The sequence below is a fragment of the Hemitrygon akajei genome, chromosome 12 (genome assembly GCF_048418815.1).
Source record: "Hemitrygon akajei chromosome 12, sHemAka1.3, whole genome shotgun sequence".
Classification (NCBI taxonomy): Eukaryota; Metazoa; Chordata; class Chondrichthyes; order Myliobatiformes; family Dasyatidae; genus Hemitrygon; species Hemitrygon akajei.
In genome coordinates this window covers 90,820,324-90,842,887 of record NC_133135.1, presented here as the reverse complement: position 1 = coordinate 90,842,887, position 22,564 = coordinate 90,820,324, and the positions used below count along the sequence as shown (strand labels likewise).

The 22,564-nt window shown below is 39.3% G+C and overlaps 1 protein-coding gene across 3 annotated transcripts in view; it reads left to right on the top strand.

Annotated features, from left to right (window-relative positions):
- Positions 1 to 22,564, top strand: part of dars2 (aspartyl-tRNA synthetase 2, mitochondrial) — an 80,655-nt gene that overhangs the window by 18,547 nt on the left and 39,544 nt on the right. The window contains exons 3-9 of one of the 3 annotated variants that reach the window (XM_073063665.1): positions 1,715 to 1,781; positions 8,149 to 8,250; positions 11,968 to 12,063; positions 13,974 to 14,097; positions 14,552 to 14,598; positions 17,568 to 17,674; positions 20,969 to 21,038. In XM_073063665.1, the coding sequence (XP_072919766.1) occupies positions 1,715 to 1,781; positions 8,149 to 8,250; positions 11,968 to 12,063; positions 13,974 to 14,097; positions 14,552 to 14,598; positions 17,568 to 17,674; positions 20,969 to 21,038 (613 nt within the window). Of the gene's footprint in view, positions 1 to 1,714; positions 1,782 to 8,133; positions 8,251 to 11,967; positions 12,064 to 13,973; positions 14,098 to 14,551; positions 14,599 to 17,567; positions 17,675 to 20,968; positions 21,049 to 22,564 lie in introns of all 3 variants that reach the window. The other 2 variants (XM_073063664.1, XM_073063666.1) reach the window with 2 other exon arrangements.

Below are 22,564 nucleotides of genomic sequence, written 5' to 3'. Positions count from 1 at the left end.
TCTCAAAGGTGCGGGACGGTTGTGGCTGAATTGAGAGTGGAGAAGGAGCTAATGTTTGGCCATTGCTGGAGCGAACTTGGATGCAACATGAAATGGCAGGACCAAAGTGAGGCATGGTCGAAGCACGGCCTGGGTCCAAGACTGGGAAAAGGCTAGTCATTTCATTCCCACTTTCATCAAGGGGGGGACGCTATGTAGGGAACACCAGGACCACCAGACTCAAAAACAGTTACTTTTCCAAAGCAGTGAAGCTAATCAACACTTCCATCCACTAACTCACCCTACAACAGCACAACTTTACCAATTCTTGTCAGTCATCTTACATATAGACACTTTTGTACCTCCTGTCATTTTGTGTATGATCAATTCATGTATATAAGCTATCTTATGTATTTATATTTGTGCTATTTTTATTATTGTCTTTATCTTATTGTGTCTTTTTGTGCTGCATTGGATCAGGAGCAACAATTATTTTGTTCTCCTTTACACTTGTGTACCATAAATGACATCTTGAATTGATTTTGAATAATAGACATTATTTCTACCCACCACTGAGATTTACACTTCATCCCTTTGTTTCCTCAGATTAGGTTTAGAACAGGGTTCTCAACCTGGGATCCACAGACCCCCAGCTCAATGGTATTGGTCCATGGAATACAAAAAAATTGGGAACCCCTGATCTAGAACAACCTCATCCTTAATAGAAATATTAACACAGCTGCGTGCAAATTCCTTAAATAGTGTGTAATACTTTGGTTCATTTTTTTTACTGTTATGCTGCTGCAAGCTGCTTGTTTGATTTATTGTTGAAGATAAGAGATAGGAGAATCGTATGCCATCGCTGAGGTTTCTCTGGTGAGGGACACTAAGGTTGGGCTTGGGGCTTTTTGGTTCGAGGGATGAAGGAAGAAGACACGGAGAGAAGAGGTCGTATGACTCGACCTGGAGCAGGGCAGTGATTTGACAAAGTGTGTGGTGAGATCGAAGGAGGATCGGCAGTGGGGAAACCATGAGCTCCAACTTGTGAGCATTAGACTGTTTAATTAAAATAGGCCCTTTTTTAAATTCTTTCTTTACTAACCCTTAGTCAAATTAAGAATTGTAAAGCTGAATCTTTTAATTGTATGCAGTGTACTGTCTGTTATTTCATGGTACTTATTTGTAACAGGGTAATGAATCACGCAGCATCCAGACAAATGAGGTTTTGGGGTGAACTCGCGCCTCAATCTCACACGTTTGGCTGTGGCTGGAGATTGTCTTCCCTAGACTTGTGCAGCCAACCGAACCAGAGTGTTTCTAGTGTACAATCCTTTCATGCTACAGTGATCTCGGTTAATGCTGGGGAAGTTTGAAATCCCTTACTACTACAACATTGCTGTTCTTGCATCTTTGATTTGTGAAAGTATTGTGAAATGATAGCTGTTCTGCTTGTGTTGCATCATTTTTTACCTGGTTGTATGCTTAAATTTAAATAGATAGTGTTTCTCTGTGGTCTCACAAGTGCTCTGACTTGATGGGTACAAACACTGCTGTGTTTTTAAGTACCAGCTAGTCAAATTGCCATATGGAATACAAAATTGAAATAGATCACCCCCAGTTTCTAGGTGTCTTGACTGAGAAAAGAATTGCAGGACCCTTGTGATAGAAGGAATGTGCATTGTAATTGAATGCCTTTATCACCTGCTGTCATTAACTGTTTCGTGTGTTTGTTCAGACAGGGCCTCTTTATAATCCTAAGAGATTTCGATGGATTAACTCAAATTGTTATACCACAGGAGGAGGTACGTAGATTTGGAGTTCAGCAAATTTTATGATTGTACCCACCACACCATCAGAATTATCTTCATTATAAACTTAAAGCAGATGAATTAGATCTTAAGGACGTATTCTCAGGTGTATTTGTGCTTTTAGAAAGATGGTAAAATTTTGATAATCCAAGTTATTAAGAATACCAGGGCACCAAGGTAGCACGGCACTGAGTTCGTAGTTCACTTCTGTAAGGAGTTTGTACATCCTCTCTGTCACCTCGTGGGTTTCCTCCAGGTACTCTGGTTTCAAGTACACAGTCCAAAGATGTACTAATGATTAGGTTAATTGGTCAATGTAAATTGTCCTGTGATTAGGCAAGTATTAAACAGGCGGGTTGCTGTGCAGTGAGGCTTGTTGGACCAGAAGGCTCAACATTATTATCTGAATACTAAAGTTTGCAGATGCTGGAAATCCAAAGCAACACACACAAAATGCCGAGAGCCTTCTACAGGACTGGAAAGGAAGGGAAAGAAGCCCAGAAAAAAAGGTGGGGAGAGGGGAAAGAGTATATCTAAAAGGAGATGGTGAAGCCAAGTGGAAAGGATAGGAAAAGGCCTGGAGAGGAAGAAATCTGATGGGAGAGGAGAGTGGACCATAGGTTAAAGGGAAGGAGAGGACCTGGGGTGAGGGGGGGGGGGGTGGTTTGGATCGGCGCTGAGAGGCAGTTGAGAAGATCTAAGAGGTCTGAGTGGGGAATCAAAGAAGAAAGGAAGGGGAGGGATTTTTTTTTTAACTGGAAGAAGAACTCTATAGTCATGCCATCAGTTTGGAGGGTACCCAGACCGAATATAAGGTATTGCTCATCCACCCTGTGTATGATCTTCTTGTGGCACAAGAGGAGTTCATGGACTGACATGATGGAATGGGAATTGGAGTTAAAATGCATGGGTACTGGGAAGTTATGCTTTTGGTAGATGGAGCAGAGGTGCTCAACGAATCGGTTGCACAATTTATGTAGCTCTCACCAGCTACGGCTGCACTAGGAGCACTGGACGCAATAGATGACCCTGACAGGTTCAGTGTTGCCTCACTTGATACGACTGTTAGGGCCCTGAACCTGTGAGGGAGGAGGTGGATGGACAGCTGTAGCACTTTAGCCAAATGCAGGGTAAGTGCCAAGAGGGAGATTATGGAGGAAGTGACCCCTGTGGAAAACAGAAGTGGGAGATAAAGGTATGTTTGGTGGTTGGATCCCTGTGGAGATGGTAGAAGCTGTTGAGAATAATGTGTTAGATGCGGAGGTTCACATGATGGTAGATAAGGACAGTGGGAAGATGTGAGCGTAGATGTCTGGGAAATAGAGGAGATGCGGGTGAGGGCATCGTCAATGGTTGGAGGAAGGGAAACCCCGTTCTTTGAAGGAGGAGGATATTTCTATGTCCTGGAAAGGAAAGGTGCATCCTGGGTATGGATGTGACACATACAAAGAAACTGAGAAAAGGAAATAGCATTTTTACAGGAGACTGGGTGGGAGCAGGTGTAGTTAAGATAGAGGAGCAGAATTAAGCCACTGGGACTGTAGAATTTGCTCTGCCATTTTACTGTGGCTGTTCCATTTTCCCTCTCAGTCCCAATCTCCTGTCTTCTTGCTATATCCCTTCATGTCATGACTACTCAAGAATCTACCAATCTCTGCTTTAAATATACATGAAGACTTGTCCTCCGCAGCCACTTGTGGCAATGAATTCCACAGCTTCACTGCTCTCTGTCTAAAGAAATTCCTCCTCATTTTTGTTCTAAAGCAACTCCCCTCTATTAAAAGTTCAAAGTACACTTATCATCAAAGAATATATAGATTATACAACCTTGAGATTTGTTTCCTCGTAAGTAGTCTAAAAGCAAGAAACCTGAAATAACACGATTTATAAAATAAAAATGAAAGGCCAACACCTGGTATGCAAGAGAAGGAGAAAAAAAACACAAATCATGCAAACAATTGAAGTGAACTGCAATAATCTGAACCAAGAATGGAGTCCTCAGACCCAAACCCCGGAGTAGGCCCAAAGCCTTGTTTATCAGTTCATCATATTAGTAGGCACGGAACACAACAACCAGGGCAGTCTTCATAGCCTCAGTGTCATAGAGAGAGAGAGAGGAGTGACCATTGTGGAGAACGAACAAAATCAGCTCTCGCCCGGGATACAGGCACTCAGTCTTTTCAGTCTATCTAGGCCGGCGTTTAAATTGACCAAACATTGGAACAGCGAGAGGCCCTGAAGAAAGGAAAGAACATAATGGAGGGCGAGCGAAATTGGCTCTCGCCTCTGATCTGGGCCCGTGTTTAAATTGTCTAAACAGTATATGGACCCTGGCACCGCTGCTGCGAAAGGCTCCAGGCCTAGACCATGCTGCCCAGCAACTCACTTCAGGTTCAGATTTTGTTGCCCAGCCCAAAGCTGCTGTCAAGCTCTTCAGTTCTGCTCACTGCCCAGAGCAACTTAACCTCGTAGACAGGCCAGTTGTATGGGTACCAAATCTCCTCTGCCCAAGCCCCAACTTCTCCTTTCAGCACCCAGAGTAATCCAACCTCACTCCTGGGCCTGGGCCAGCTATATGGGCACTGGAACTCTTATCTGCAACAATTCTGCAACACACCTTCACGGCTGAACCCCTGAACTCGCCTCGCCATCGCTCACTGTTTGCGGCCATAATTTAACACAATTTATCTCAGAGAAGGTATTTACTTTTAGTGATGTTTTTAGTCAGATTTCTTAGCTGTTTGATTACCGAGTAAGCTGTTGCACATATTACATAGTGCCATCTTAACCAGAAGTGTCTTCCGGTCAGACTCTCCCACCACAGGAAACATTCTCTCTACAACCACTCTTATCAAAGCCTTTCAGCATTTGATAGCTTTCAATTAGGTCACCCCTCATTCTTCTAAATTCCAGTGAGTACAGACCCAGAGCCATCAAACTATTTTCATATGACAAGCCTTTCCATCCCAGAATCATTTTTGTGAGCCTCATTTGAACTCTGTCCAATGTCAGCACATATTTTCTTAGATAAGTGGCCCAAAACCACTCATAGTACACCAAGTGAGGCCTCACCAGTGCTTTATAAGGCCTCAATATTACCTCCTTGCTTTCACATTCCAGTCCTCTTGAAATGAATACTAATAATGCATTTACCTTCCTCACCCCAACTCAACCTGCAAATTAACCTTTAGGGACTCCCAAGTCCCTTTGCACCTCAGATTTTTGAATCTTCTCTCTATTTGGAAAATAGTGTACCCTTTTATTTCTACCAATGTGCACGTCCATACACTTCCCAACACTGTATTCCATCTGCCACTTCTTTTCCCATTCTCTTAATCTGTCTAAGACCTTCTGTGGCCTCTCTACTTCCTCAAAGCTACCTGCATCTCCATCTACCTTTGTATAGTCCACATACTTTGCAGCAAAGCCATCAATTCTGTCATCCAAGTCATGGATATATAATGTAAAAAGAATCAGTCCCAACACAGACCCCAGTGGAACACCACTAATCCCAACCAGAAAAGGTTCCATTCATTCCAACTCTTTGCCTCCTGCTAATCAGCCACTGTTTTATCCATGCTAGAATCTTTGCTGTAATACCATGGACTCGTAGCTTGTTAAGCAGCCTCGTGTGGCACCTTGTCAAAGGTCTTATGAAAGTCCAAGCAACCAATTCTCCTTTGTCTATCCTGCTTTTTATTTCTTCAAAGAATTCCAACAGAGTAGTCAGGCAAAGTTTTCCCTTGAGGAAACTATGCTGGCTACAGTCTACTTTATCATGTACCTCCAAGTACCCCGAAATTGTATCCTAACAATCAACTCCAATATCTTCACAACCACTGAGGTCAGACTAACTGACCTAAAATTTCCTTTCTTTTGCTTTTCACCCTTGAAGAGTGGAGTGACATTTGCAATTTTTTTCGGTCTTCTGGAACCATTCCAGAATCTAGCAATTCTTGAATGATCATTACTAATGCCTTCACAATCTTCAGCCACCTCTTTGAGAACCCTTGGGTGTACACCGATTTTTATCTACCTTCAAACTTTCAGTTTCCTAAAAACCCTAATTGACCTAATTGAAAGCTATCAAATGCTGAAAGGCTTTGATAAGAGTGGTTGTAGAGAGAATGTTTCCTGTGGTGGGAGAGTCTGACCGGAAGACACTTCTGGTTAAGATGGCACTATGTAATATGTGCAACAGCTTACTCGGTAATCAAACAGCTAAGAAATCTGACTAAAAACATCACTAAAAGTAATTTCACTCACTTCTGCCTGCTAACACTCTCAAATGTCCAGCATATTGCTAGTGTCTTCCACAGTGATGACTTATGCAATATACTTATTCAGTTTGTCGATCTGCCTCTCTACCAGAGGACTTTAGGTTCAGACCTAGGGAATAATTGTCATACACAGTTTACTTAAAATTACATACTGTTTATTAGCAAGATTGCATCGCTCAGTTGAACTACGGAGTCCCTGCTCACAGAACCTGGGAAAATCTGCAACCCAAATGAGCCCCAAGTACTGTTTGGGACTGCTTGTTAAACATTCGTTATCGCATACATACTCTGATTGTTGCTAGGCATCTTGATAAGGGTTACACAGAGCAGCAACAAGCACTTCTTTGTTCATTAGTTATCTTTGCAACGTTATTAGCCAAGCTGCAAATAAATCAGTTAGGTTTCAGCCCTTTTAATTCTGCATATAATTCCTCAAGTTTATCAGCCATTTTTTAAATTCTCCTGCATTGTTTTCAGGTGATCCAATATCCACTCTCGCCTGAAGAAACTTTTGGTATCCTCTTTAATATTATTGGCTAGCTTACTTTCATATCTATCTTTTCCTTCTTAATGACTTTTTTTAGTTGCCTTCTGTTGGTATTTGAAAACTTCCCACTAATTTTTGCTTGATTATATGCCCTCACTTTGGCTTTTATGTTGGTTTTGACTTCTCGTTAGCCATGAATGTGTCATCTTGCCTTTAGAATACTTCCTTCTTGGGGTGTATATATCCTGCACCTTCTGAATTGCTTCCAGAAATTCCAGTCATTGCTGATCTGCTGTCATCCCTGCCAGTATCCTTTTCCAGTCAATTTTGACTAACTCCTTTCTCATGTCTGTAATACTGATAATTCTGACTTCAGCTTCTCCTCAAATTTCAGTGTGAATTCTATCATATTGTGATCACTTGCTCCAAGGATTATTTTACAAGATAACCCAGGGGATTGGTAGGTGTATAGAAGACAACAGTTAGTAGTTTTTCTCCACAGCTGGAGACAAAGAGATCAAGAAAATGGAGAGAGGCGTAGAAGTGACTTGAGGGCAGGGTGGAAGTTGGAGGCAAAGTTGATAAAATTGACGAGCTCAGCATGGATGTATAAAGCAGCACCAGTGCAGTGGCCAGTGTAGCAGAAGAAGAGCTGGGGAGCATTACCGGAAAAAGGTTCAAACGTGGAAGTTCTACATGGCCAATGAAAAAGCTGGCATAGCCCAGTGTGTGCCCATGGCTACCCCTCAAGCCTGGAGAAGGTGGGATGAGGAAAATTGCTGACGCTGAGGACCAGTTCTGCAGACAGAGCAGGGTGGTGGTGGAGGAAAACTGGTTGGTTCTTTTTTTGAGAAAGAAGTGGAGAGCTTTAAGACCTTCCTGATGGGGGATAGAAGTGTATAGGAAATGGACATCCATGGTGAAAATGAGGCAGTCTGGGCCAGGGAATTGTAAGTTATTGAGGAGATAGAATGAGAAGTGTCACAAATGCAGGTGGGAAGGGACTGAATTATGGAGGATAGAATGGGGTTGAGTAAGAGAATATGATTTTAGTGGGGTAGGAGCAGGCAGAGACAATGGCCTAACTGGATAGTCGTGTTTGTGGATCTTGGGTTGGGGTTAGAAGGTAGTAGTGAGCTGTGGGGGGTAAGGGAACAATGAATTTGATGGCAATAGATGGGAGTTCTCCAGAGTTGAAGGTCAGCAATTCTTGGTTAGGAGGTAAATAAAATGTTTAAGTGTTACTTACACTACTTTGTGGAATTCCTTGATTAAAGGCTTCACACTATTAGATACATAAAATGAAACATCTCTCCATATTTGCAAGTGGCTGTAGCTGTGACATATGAGTTTTCTTTGGTGCTGCTTATTGTACAGTACCCAGAACCTTCCATTCAATGGCATATTGATATTAGTTTTGTTAAGACCTTCTGTTGACTATCAGCACAGTTCAAGTATATAGTAAGTGATCGAGATTCCTACACCATAACCAGTCATCTTCTGTATCACTCATTTTTACCAAAATTGTTTTTCTTTATTGTCCCTGAATATCTGCACTGTCACATTTGAACTTGATTAGTTCCTCTCTTCACAGTCTACTGCACACTTGAAGAAGATGCTTTGTGAGCTTCCTGTTGAATCTGTAATAGCTGTCACTGGAACAGTCATTCCCAGGCCACCAGGACAAGCTAATCTGGTCAGTATGATTTGTGAATCTCCTGTATCCCAAAAAGATGTGTTGGATTTATTGTTTCTCTTAGTATTAATTCCTTTACAAACTGAATTAACAGTTTAGCTTTCTTATCACCAATGCATATTATATTGTCAGTAACATTGACAGTTAAATTGCTTACAACTGATGTACTATATACATCAATGCAGCTTTTTTACCCTTGCAAAATATTGACCCATTTCCCTTAATAAAAAAACAACTCATTTATCCTCTTTTTAAGTATTTTTTTGATGCGAGCCCTATTTTTCATTACACCCACTTCTAGATCTGCCATTATTGTGTTTGTATAGAATCTTTACAGGAGAGTTGTCAAAAAAAATTTAACACATGAGGTACTTAAGGGGGCATTGCGACATAAAACTAAAAACTACAGGCCTTCTCCCCGTATCCCTTCATGTCCTGACTAATCAAGAATCTATCAATCTTTGCTTTAAATATACCTACACAATTAATTCCATATTCTGTGAATGAATTTTTAAAAATATCATTCTCATGCTGTTTGGAGATTTGAAATGTAATTGTAGGTATCCAATAATGATGGTGTTCATACGTTAGCTGTTTGCATCCCAGTGCATTAGTCTATGTTTTAGTGATTCATATGTAATCAATCAACATGACTCCCATTTATTTTTTCAAACTGCGTCTTAACTGGAACGATCAAGTAAAAAATTGCAAAACTTGGGTCCTCAGGAACTGAGCTTATGACTGCCTGTAGAATCAGGGATGTGGAAGAGGTTAGAATTGAAGGAGTACAAATATCTCTGAGATATTCAAGCTGGAGTAGGATATAAAGAGAGTGAGCAATTTTGGGAATTGAAAGCAAGGGAAAATTCTAAATTGAAAGTTAGTGATCTCATAAATGGTTTTTCTTGAGGTCGAAGGCTATATTAAATTTGCAAAAAAATATGGCTTTTGTTTTTCATGTCAATTGTGATTACACATGAAAATTATGCATTACTTGTAAGAATACATTGATGTATCTGAAGATTGTGAAACAGACTATGTAAAAGCGTATTTACTTTTTCGGATTCAGATTCAGTTTATTGTCATTTAGAAACCACAAATGCAATGCAGTTAAAAAATGAGACAATGTTCCTCCAGAATGATAATCACAAAAGCACATGACAAAACAGACTACACCAGAAAATCCACATAACGTTTGGCAATCCCCAGAGTCCGGAGAGGCTGCTGCGTATTAATATCACGCTACCATCTTAGCGCATTCCTCAGAAAGGAGCTCCAATCCCACCAGACAAAACAAGACCAAAAACTAAATCTACAAGACCTGCACAAAACCACATAGTTACAACATGTAGTTACAACAGTGCAAACAATAGCATAATTGACAAAAAAAAAAGACCATGGGCACAGTGAAAATACTCCAAAGATGTTAAAAGACTATAAGTTCAAAAGAAATCACCACACAGTTTCCACAAATCCTCAGGGTCCTGATAGACTTGACATCCCACGTAGGCGGCAGAAGGGAATAACCTCGCTATGGACTTCCACAGCGCTGCCAGACTCAGCCTCGCAGACGCAGCACACAATGTTTAAATTGTTGTGTCCCTTTGGATATTGTTCACCCTCTGGAAATGTAATCAAAGAGATTATGTACATAAACCCCTCTGGTTATCATTTTGAAAACAACAAAAGACATGCTAAATTATTAGCTAAATGTCAAACTGATAATAGTGTGATGGAGTGCAAAATCTGTTTGTCTCATTTTAAATTTTTTGCACTTTGGGTTGAGCTTCTTTACATGGAAGGTATATTTCCCAAGTTTCTATTGATCTCTGGATTATTTGCTAGGTTGTGCCAAAGAAATACAGTTTTTCTCTCCCTTTGTTTGGTTTCTGCAAATTATTTCTTACATCTAAGTCATGTTTTGATGGGGTACAGACAATAGGTTATTTAGTTTATAGTGTATTTTAAACTATGTATACTGGTAAAATCTTATTCGTTTTTGCATTATGTTGTAGAAATGCAATGGCATTATTAGCGTTGCTTTGTTAAAACCATTTGAAGAGAAATCTATGTGACTAAGTAATCCATTAAAAAATCTTGCTCGTGCATCTAATGGTGCAAATCCTGTTATTGATTTGATAATTATGAAACTGATTGCATTTATGACCCTGAAACTAAGGAATAATTATTGAAATATTGAAATTATTGAAATAAACCAACTCTGTTTCATTACGTTGGTTTAGGAAAACAAATCTCCCATCTTTGCAATAGTACTCTAAAACCACTGCTATTCTGAGACAAGAATGTAAGAAACAGAACTGTGTGTTAGCTATATGCCTGATCTTATCTTAGTCTCATCCCCACTTTTCATGACTGTTCCCCTTAATCACCAACTTACCTATAGACCAAAAATACCTATTTCAGTATTGAATATATATTATTCAGTGTCCACAACTTTTTAGTGTAGAGAATTCCCAAGGTACGCAACACTCTCATCTCCATTTTAAATGGCACCCCTTATCCAAAACTACTCGCTCTAATTTAAAGTTTCACACAAGGGAAAACATCCTGTCAGCATCTATCTTGGAAAGGCCCTTCATAATTGTATGTTTTAAATAATATTATCATGTATTGTGGATAGCCATGGCCTACTTAAGCCTTGCTCGTATGCCATCCTTTCTTACCTATTGAATCTTCTCCGAACTACTTCCTTGAGACTAAATTGTGTACTTTGGATATGGTCTTAGCAATGGCCTCTACGATTATAATGACTTCTGATTCTGTGAAAATCAAAAATAGTCAGCAATTTCACAGTTTTATATTCCAGTCCTTTGAAATAAAGATCACTCTTCAATTTGCATGTTTGTGTTAGCATTCTGTGTTTCATATAAAAGCAAACCATTCAGTTCAAAAAATAATAGAGATGAAAATATCTGAATTACCAATGACTTCAATAAGACCATAAGATATAGGAATATAAGCTATTTGGTCTATCGAGTCTACTCTGCCACTTCAGCATGGCTGATTCACTTTCCCTCGCAGCCCCAATCTTCTGCCTTCTCCCCATATCCCTTCATGTCCTGACTAATCAAGCATCTGTCAACCTCTGCTTTAAATATACCTAACACAATAACTTCCATATTCTGTGAATGAATTTAAAAAAAATCATTCTTAGGTGTTTGGAGGTTTCAAATGTAATTGTAGCTTCCCAATAATGATGGTGCTCATACGTTGGCAGTCTGTGCCACAGCGATTCATCTGTAATCATGAAGGCTTGAAGCTGTGTCTCTGAGTTGAAGGTTATTTGACTAGGGTGAATCTTTAATGTATTGTTTTCTTGCATAGTATTACATATTAATATGAATCTTTGATTCATATTACTATTTATTTAAAAAATGAAGTCATGTTGATTGATTATAGATGAATCACTTCGGCATAGACTAATGCATTGGGTTGCAAACTGCTAAGGTATGAGCACCATCATTATTGGGAAGCTGCAAATACATTTCAAATCTCCAAACTGCCTAAGAGTGATTTTTTTTCTTTTGCACAGGGCTGTGTGTCAGGGTGGATTATTTGCTGTATATTTATTCAAGAATGCTTTAATCTCTGGACACTTGGGAATAGTGCTTTTCTTTTTCACTGGTGAATTGTGTTGGTAATGTAACTTCAAAAAGATTCCTTACCTTATTTAACCAGTTGTCTTTTGGGCTTCAGGAGTTGTCGACAGGTAAAATTGAAGTGAGGCTGCAGCATGCTGAGCTACTAAACAGATGCAGAAAGTTACCCTTTGAAACCAAGGAGCTTGCAAAGGTAAATCCTGGAATGAAAATTCAATGTCAACAACATGTTGATATAATATTTTTTGATTCTTTTTTCACTTATCACTTGCTTCCCTAATGACTGAACCCATCCTTTCAGATTTGTGTAAGTACTTTGGCAGACACTACCCAAGGGACAAACAGCTCTAGCAGCACACCAGGATCATTATCATTACCACGCTCATTATCACAATGAGTAATTGCAGTTTCAAATCCCTGTTGTTAGTGGCAGAGCTGTTTGAAATCTCATTGCTGTGTTCTCAGTTTCTTTCTTTCTTGCTCACTTGATTCATGAACTCATGGGTAACTTACCCAGTTTTGAGTCTTGCCAGAGTGCAAAAAAAAAGCTACAGATGCTGGAAACCTGAAATAAAGACAGATGATACAGGAAACCCCTTGGCAGGTCAGGCAGCTTCTGTGGAAAGAGAAACCGGGTTAATGCTTCAGGTCCAAGACCCTTCATCAGATCTGCGTCTGTGTGCATGACATCAATGAAGAACTATCCGACCCAAGCCCTCAGACTGAAGTTTGTACTTTGATGGCAAATCAAGTGCTGTTCTGAAAACTTTTAAAATGTCTTTTCCATCTCTTCACACAAACTTTTTTTTAAATCACTTGCCCTTTGAATAATGAATGGTCATGACTACTACACTTATCTTCATCTTTCTGTCTAGTTCCCAAAAGCAATCCTCCAGTAATTTTCAGGCCAACTATGGCAAGTCCATCTACTACCCAACTAAGCTGCACTAACTCAGCTCAGAACAACGGTTAGTACTTAACATAATGGTTCAATGGCATACCATGTTGAACTTTTGGGAGTAGCTCAGCATAAGAGTCCCTTGTAAGCGGAACAAGTGCTAGACCTGCCCTTACACTTCCTCGCTCACCACCATTCAGGGCCCCAGACAGTCCTTCCAGGTGAGACAACACTTCACATGTGAGTCGGCTGGTGTGGTATACTGCGTCTGGTGCTCCCGGTGTGGCCTTTTATATATTGGTGAGACCCGACGCAGACTGGGAGACCGTTTCGCTGAACACCTACGCTCTGTCCACCAGAGAAAGCAGGATCTCCCAGTGGCCACACATTTTAATTCCACATCCCATTCCCATTCTGATAAGTCTATCCATGACCTCCTCTACTGTCAAGATGAAGCCACACTCACGTTGGAGGAACAACACCTTAAATACTGGCTGGGTAGCCTCCAACCTGATGGCATGAACATTGACTTCTCTAACTTCCATTAATGCCCCTCCTCCCCTTCTTACCCCATCCCTGACATATTTAATTTTTCCCCCCCTCCTTTTTTTCTCTCTCTCTCTGCCTGTACTCCATCTCCCTCTGGTGCTCCCCTCCCCCTTTCTTTCTCCCTAGGCCTCCCGTCCCATGATCCTTTCCCTTCTCCAGCTCTGTATCCCTTTTGCCAATCACCTTTCCGGCTCTCAGCTTCACCCCATTCCCTCTGGTCTTCTCCTATCATTTCACATTTCCCCTCCCCCTCCTACTTTCAAATCTCTTAGTATCTCTCCTTTCAGTTAATCCCGATGAAGGGTCTTGGCCCAAAACGTCGACAGTGCTTCTCCCTATAGATGCTGCCTGGCCTGCTGTGCTCCACCAGCATTTTGTGTGTGTTGCTTGAATTTCCAGCATCTGCAGATTTCCTCGTGTTTGCAGCATAAGAGTTTGACTGCTTGAGCCTCACAAGATGATGTGAATTAAGCTGTCAAAGGCGTGATGATTACATAGGGATTTGGATTTGCACTATCACTTCCCAATCAAAAGAACTAGCATGTCATCATCTGAAATTCACTGCCAGTTCAGAAGGCGAAAAAGGATTCAGTAGTAATTTTCAAAAAATGGTGCGAGACTACGTTTTTAAATTCCAAATTTCTAATTTTCTGCAGAAGTCAGAAGTATTACGTATGCAACACCGGTACTTGGACCTGAGAAGTTCCCAGATGCAGTATAACTTGCGACTACGTTCCCAGATGGTCATGAGAATGCGGGAGTATCTCTGTAATTTACATGGTAATGATTTCACGACTCTCATTCCATTTGATTCTTTTTCATTTAATCATTGTATTCGTGTAGTTGAGGGGAGCGCATCTTATCTATGGATTGTTGAGGAGTGCCAGGCCTCCTTTAGATGAGGTGCCACCCAGCTGTTTAGAAGACTCTTTACTCTTATTTGAAATGTTTTGCACATTAAATACTTCCAACTCTAATAATTTATCTTTTTTGTGTCTCTTGGTACCTTTGCATTGATTACATTGCAGAAGTTCTCAGAGGATGAGGGCATTGTTGGCTCTGATAATTAAATCTTGTTATAAAAAGCTTCACTTGTAATACTTTCATCAATTCATTTCTTTTGGCAGTATTACAGTTTTGGTATATTTGGTAGAAGGCATGAAACATGCAAAATTGTGGTAAATGCAAGTAAATTCATGCAGTACCTTGCTGCTTTCCCATGTTTTGTTTGCAGGTTTTGTAGACGTTGAGACGCCAACATTATTTAAGAAAACACCTGGAGTAAGTACTGCCAAATATTTCTTCTCTTCCCAACTACACTTTCTTTTCTACCTCCTATAGGTGAAAGAGGTGAAAAAGAAACCGTAGCTTTAAAAGTCTCCATTTAAATACATGCCATTCTCAATGGTGCTTAGATTTTTCTTCTCCTAACCCAATACCATTCTATCTTAACTCAAAGTACCGGGTATGTTTTTGAGAAACCTTGGATCGATTGCTCTCGGACTTTTAGCCCTCTGTTTTAAATAATTCAGATCAATTATGGGGCCTTCACTGATTCTTCACTGAAGAACTCTGCAGAGATCTGACACCTTCCTACTGTCTGAGTACATGATGAGCTGGAGCAGAACTGTTGTCGGCCACTGTGACTTTGTTTCTCTAGAGCTACAGTTTCTAGATTCATGTGCTCAAGAAAAGGGCTTTGTATGGCAGGCAAGGACCATGTAAGGAGTAAGGAAACTGGTGTTCTGACAACAATAAACAAAACTGAAAGAGATTGATTCTTAACATCTGCAGAGACTGGGATTCTGAGGCTTACTGTTGCAGCAGTGGTCTGATTATGTTAACTGATTACACAGTTATAGAAGTCAGTGACTGATCCATACAGAGAAGGAAGAGGCCTGTTTTGATCCTTTGGTTTCGGTAAGTGTAAGGTCAGCTGTGGATAGGACTGCAACAAGACGTACAAGGGCAAAATCATGCCAAAGACCATTGTTAAGACTTAGTGTTATTATCATTTGGACAGACGTTAACCAAATTCAGTGGCATTGTTACTCAATGCTGTTAATGGAGCAGAAAATCCACAAAGAAAACCTGTAAAAATGTAAATCTGTGTTTTGATTTTGCAATTATTTTAGATGTTCTTTTAAAAATCACTGGTTAATCTAAGTGAAGTAGAAAAGCTGGTAAAGCAGTAAGCTTTACTAAAATCATTGCATGATTTTTTTCGCCCAGAAGCAACATATTCAGTCCATGTTCAGCTCATTATGTGTTTATTTTTAGAGGTGTTATAAAGCAGGTCTCAATGTCTGGATTGATTAGCTTTGTTATAAGGATCACCCCTTGTAACAATGATCAGTGAGGCACAGAGAGATCAGTATTTATCTACCTTAATTGTTCAAACTAATAAATACATGAATTTGTACACTAAATACCTTGTGTGCACACCTAAGTTTCCCTGACTTTCCTGAATAGCAAAGGAGTCTACGCAGGCTAGGCATTCCTTGTCCTTATTCACTCTCCACGTGTTCCACGCTGGATTGCTCTCGCTTGTATCCGCGATGGTTATTCTTTGAAGTTGCCACTGCCAGCACACACTAAGCATCCATTCCTTATGTTCAAATATTGCATTCCAGTGTCATTGGCCACGCGTTATGTGTCCGATCTTTAACATCTTTTTTTGGCTCTACTCCATTTATTGCCCTCTTTACAGCAAGTCACAGTCGATAATTTATGCCTCTTTGTTCTCAATCAGCACCCAGCTTGAATCACTCCAGGCAGGCACCAATCCCAACATTCACAAACCTGCATGTTATATTCAACCAAAGGACATCTCACAAATAACTTCTTATTTGGAAGTGATTTCAAGTCCAGCAGATTTTCTGGAGCATCATTGTGTCTTCTTTAAAACATTGATCAAGCCCAGCATGTCACGCTCACAAAAGGCAGAATAGAGTGTCTTCACAAAATGGTGAAGACCATCCCCAAACACATGGCAAGAACAAAGACAATTAGACTGTCTGATCGAATTCACTGATTTGTAGACTGTTAGCCTTTTTAACCAACAACTTTCATAATGGTCAAAATGAAGTTGAATTTATTGTTTTATTTTTTCAAAGCTGTATATCATAGGCTAGGATATCATAACAATTACAGAAACGTGGCTGAGGGAAGGGCAGGATTGGCAGCCCAATCTTTAAGGATGTTCTTTGAACCTCCCCAGCCCCCCACCCATGGGACATTCAGTGAAACCATTTGGGTAGAAATTAAAAACGAGAAGCGGATATTTGCTCTGATGAGATTGTATCATAGGCTGCCAATAGTTGAGGAGCAAATGTGTTGAGAGATTGTAGCCAGTTGTAAACTTAGCAGGGTAATATTACTGGGAATTTTTAACATCCCTATTATTGACTGGGCCAGCCATAGTGTAAAAGGCTTGGACTGAATAGAGTTTGTGGAATTTGCATCCAAGAATGCTTCCTTTATTAATATAATAAAGAGATCTACTAGAGAGTGCAAAACTGGACCTCCTGCTGTGGAATGGGGTAAGGCAAGTGGTGGAGGTGTCTGTTGGCAAACACTTTGGGTCAAAAAATTCATTCTCTTATCAATTTAGCCATCATGAATACTTATGTGTCTTGATGTGAAAAAATATGCTTCTGCTACAATATTGTGATTAGCACAGCTGAAAAACGTGAAGCAGATAGAAGAATCTCAGTCTTACGATCAGGAGAGAGGATGGCAGTTGAAGGTTGGTGAATGGAGATTACATGCTAAATACAGTTTGGAAGACTGATCATCTAAAATAGAAAATGCTGGAAACACTTGGTGGGTCAGGCGACATCTGTAGAACAGTAAACAGTTAATTCTTTTTTTTCCACAGATACTATCTATCCTCTGTTTTTGGCATTTTCTGCTTTTTTATTTTTTATTTCTGGAATCCTTAGATTTTATTTTAACAACCTATATTTAAATCTGGTAAATGAATTTGTAGAATACTGAAAATTGTTCAAATATTTCAGATTTATAAGATTCCATTTATGGCAACTTACTCTCCATTGATATTTGCCCTGTTTGGTCATCTTTAAAATGCTAATTAGTTAAATTGGAGGAGGAAAGCTGATTGTCTTTCTGAACTGCTATCTTGATGAGCCATGATGAACAATGTAGTGCTCACTTAACTTCAGATCTGCACCTCCATTAACGGTACAGAATGAACTTACTGTAGATTTAACTTGTTGTTTGTTCTTAAGGGAGCAAAGGAATTTGTGGTACCTTCGAGGGAACCAGGAAAGTTTTATAGTCTCCCACAAAGCCCTCAGCAATTCAAGCAGTTACTGATGGTCGGAGGACTGGATAGGTAAGGTCTTATTCTAACCAACAAAGTGTCAGGGATTATGACTTTTCAGTTTAGGAAATATTGAATTAAAAAGTAACTTGAATTAAGAATAAAATCTGATGGATCACCTGACAGGGATCTAGGCACTGGATTCTCAACTCCCAACCTAGATGCCTATGTAAAGTCCTATACACATATGCCTGACTTGAAAGATCCCAATGGTTGTTGGAAGTTAATTATTTCAGGCATTTCTGTAGGAGTTCCTCAAAAAAAATGTCTTGACCAAACTATCTTCAGCTGCTTCAGGTAGGACCTTCCATCATGAGATCAGAAGTGGGGATGTTTGACAAAGGCACAATCTTCAGTTCCATTTGCAGTTTTAAAAATAAAACAGTGCATGTTAGTGTATTGCAAGGCTTGGACAACATTTAGGCAAGCATTGATCTGGTGACAAGAAAAAAAATTGTGCTTCAAAGATAGGCTTAGGCCATCTTCACGGGACAGAGTGCATACCTTAACATTCAATAGCATGATTATTACTGTATCATGCACCATTAACAACTGGAGGTCATTATTGAGCATTAGTTTAGCTGGACCAGTCACATAAATATTGCTCTAAGAGCAGTATGTGAGAGACTGCATGTTCTCCACCAAATTACTCAGCTTTGAACAGATCAAAGTTTTCAGCTTCTGCAAAGTCCATCAGGAATGGAATGGAAAATCTTCTGCTCTTCTGGGCAAATGCAGCTCCAACAAGACGAGTTCAACAATTGCAATTGACAGTGTAATTGATTGTTACTCAACTCATCACCCTGCACTTTCTTTACTTGAGCAGTGCACAGTGGCAACATTGTCTATCAGCCACCAAAAGTTGTAGTTCCTCGTCTCTACCACTCTAACAACAACTCCTTCACCTCACCATTAAGAACAATCGTGAATTTACAGAACTTCTCCAAGTCTTACGCCTTACTAACTTGGATGTACATTCCTGTTCCTTTGTTTTTACTAAATCTTGAAACTCCCTTACCAACAATGACTCAGTTGGTCATCAGAGATGAGCAGAAAATGTTGGTCTTCCGCTATCATTCGGATTTTATTTCAGTTTATCAGGTTTGTTAATGTATAGCCAATGTATTAATCTAACCTCAGAGGACGAACTATAAAATTCAGTTTTAAAGCCACAAGGCAAATGTTGTTCTGACTAGGAATTTCTCAATAATACTGATTTTGAATGATTCACACAGACATTGCAACATATTAGGTTTCAGTTTTTAATGAGTTGTAATTTGAGTCCACCAGTTGTCATGTAGTGTGTCACAAAAGAGAGGAAAAAAGTATGCATTTCTTTCTCCCTGTTACAGTTGTCATGGCAGAAGTTGAAGAGAGAGTCCAGGGCATCAATTTGAAACTGGGAATGCTCTCTCTATACTGTCTCTTCCATATCTTTTAGTTCAACAATTTTTTTTTATATATACACGGTGGTAAAATGTGAATATCTGTTATCAGGTCATATAATCATGGGAGAATTCAGACACTGTGGTACAAGTGTAAAACCTTTACAGTCTCAGTTTTTTCTGTAATGTGTGCATAATATTTGTGTGCATTATTATTATGTTCTTCAGCAAAATTTCATTGTATTTCTTGCTTGATTTCCAGACAGTACCCCAAGACATATCTGTCTTGAATGTGGCTTATAAAATCTTCTTTTATATGCTTTTTAATTCTGCTCTGTAATATTGAACTTGAGAAATTCAAGAACTTTTTTGTTCATTTAATGTAATCATATGTATGTTATAGAAACAATTGAAATACATAAAGAAACAAAAGAATTTCCAGAAGCAGATTTGTGTACGTTGTATCCTTAAATATGCAATTTTAACCCTGACATGCAAGGAATAACAGTCCACATAACTAACTTGGTTGTTAAATGTCAACTTTTTCACTGGCTGACAGAACCAATTTATCATCTGCTCAATTATCATTATGCCAAACCATGCCTTCCAGGCAATTGGTCAAATAGAATCACAATCAAAAGAGAGGTAATAAACAAATATTTTGGTGAGTAACTTGCACAATACAGACAGGTGATTGGATTAATTAAAATAAAACTAAACTTTTGAATAAAAGACTAGTAGAAAGACAATTATGTGTTGTCTTGTGACAGAATTTTAATTGAATCTTTGATATATATGAAGGGGGCATTGGCTTCACAAAATCATCTAGGATGTGTTTCAGTTCTTTCTTTCTAAGGCATCCTTCAAAACAGACCGGGTCATTTGAAAAATAACTCTAAGCCAAATCATCCTTTTCCATACAGCATATGACTGGCATAGAAATACAATTGTTTTGCTATGTTATATTGACTGTCCTGTTGTACAGACTATTTATTATAAATTACTATAAATTGCACATTTAGACGGAGGTGTATAATAAAGATTTTTACTCATGTATATGAAGGATGTAAAAAATAAAGTCAATCCAACCATATTAACTTTTCCAATTAGGTAGAGCTGCAAGCTTAAGCTATTCATTGAACAGTTCGAAAATAATGGATTGTTAAGACAGCTAGTTAATCTGTTAAAAATATATATTGACTTTATAAAAAAATAGCTTGCAAACTTTATTAAAGTTTCAGTTACAAACTGATACAATTATTTACAAAGTTTGGTGCTTTGGGTTTCAGATGCAACCATTTTGGAAACCTGTATCTTATTCAGCTAATAATATGCCTGAAAATGTGTCTTATTTGTATTGGTTGAAGTAAAATGAAACTTCAGAGAGTCAGGTAGAGTTGTATTTGCAGAATAAGTTATCCAACCAATGATTCATGATCGTGTGGAGCAGGGGGAAAATATTGTTTCTATATGAAATCAAATGCCTTTTAATAGCAGTGTGAATTAGGCATTTTAATCCATCCACAGTACAGTTATGATAATCAGTCTGTGCTATTTCAGTTACAGACTTAAGTCATTAATTCCAATCATCTTACCATTGAATTCAGCCATTAAGAGGGCTTTCTTTCCCAGTCATGTCAATATGGAAGAGATTTTGGTATTGCTACAGCGTGTCTATGAACTAGTACTTCTTTCAGTAAAGTTTTAGGCAGAATTTCAATTGCTGAACAGCAAACTTGTATAATAGGCAGTACATGCAGAAATTCATATGCATAGTTTTCCCAAAAAGTCCGAAAGAATTGTGAGATTGCAGATGCAATTATCATTAATGGCTGGAAAACAGGCTTGTAAACTTTCAGTTTCATTTCCAGGAGGGATTTGGGTTATTGCACTGGTTCACTTGGCAATATCATTTCTACAGGTACTTTCAGGTAGCACGTTGTTATAGAGATGAGGGTTCAAAGCCAGACCGGCAACCCGAGTTTACCCAGGTGAGCTGTGGTGAGTTTGGAACTTGGAGGGAAAGTAAATGAACAATATGTTTAATTCTTTGTTATGTTAATGAAACTTCAATTTCTGGTAGTAATAAATAATTCTACATAAATAGATGTTACCTTGTAGCAAGTTTTGACGTGCAGTCACTGCATACGCATATGATGTTCTCATAAGGGGTTTTGTATTGGTGAGTTCTCAGGTGGCTGTAGAGGCTAATCTGGGATCCACATTCTGGTGCAGTGTGGGCACAAGTAAGTGGTTAATTCATGTTTGAATCTTTTAGTTGTTCAGTCTCTACTTTTGGAGCTGCCATTTGCTCTCTGCAGCACAGTGGAGATCACACTTGTATAGCACAGCTCCCTCTTGGACAGATTTCCTCCAGGTCCAACTATTGAGTGCAATGTCTTCCCAGTTTTTAGGTGTAGTGTTGAATTTCTTCAGGCTGACTTTGCTATTTCCTTTGCCCACCAGGGGCTCACTGACCCTTCTTCATCTGGGAGTTAAATATCTGTTTGGTGAGATGTGGGTTAGGCGTCGGTTAACATGACCTATTCCTTGGAGTTGGTGTTGCTTTATCGAAGTGGAGATGCTGTTCATGTTAGCCTCCTCCAGTGTGTTGGTGTTAGTGTGCCTGTCCTTCCAGCTGATCATCAAAATCTTTCATAAGGATCTTTGGTGGTATTGTTCCAGGGCTTTCAGGTGCCTACTGTAGGTGGTCCATGATTTAGCTTCATACAGTAATGTAGAAAGGGCGACCAAAAATTCTGTTTCAGACCTGTAGGTCACAGTCTTCAAAGACTCTTTTCCTTGATCTTGCTTAGGCTCCACTTGCACTACTCATGCAATGGTTGATCCCTGAGTTGATGCCTGTGTTTGAGGAGAAATGCTGCTAAGGTACAGAAAGTGGTCTACATTTTCAAGGATAATATTGTCAACTTTTATGGAAACAACAAAGTGTATTAATGGGTGTGCTATTGGCCCTTATCTGCATGTGTGTAAGAAGTAGGAATTCTGAGTTACTGCAAAGTTATGGTAAGACCATGCCAAGTATTGGGAGTAGTTGTGATCCCATTATTCAAGGAAGGATAAACTTTTTGGAGGAGGTCATTGCAAAGAATTAGTTTTGGGTATGAAGGAGATTTTCCAAGAGGAATACTCGAGCAACATAGTCCATATGATGGAATTAGGAGGTGAATCCTCAGAGAAGAAACTCCTATCATTGAATCACATCAAAGTCTGGAGGTTTGAAAGTGTAGATTGTGTGATTATGTTCCCCTAACTGGCTGAGGAGTTATGGTGTCAGAATAGTGTTGATCACTTAAAACTTTTTAAGTTTCTTTGAGTATTTGTGTGCTGTGTCATTAAGTACTATCAAAGGGGGAGGTGCAATTTTGAACTACCTGGGAATTAAATAATATGGACATTGGGAAGTGGAACTGAAATCAAAGATTAGATTAGCCACATTGTTGTGGATAGTAATCTTCAGCTTCACTTTCTTCTCAGCTTTGAATGTATCTAATGA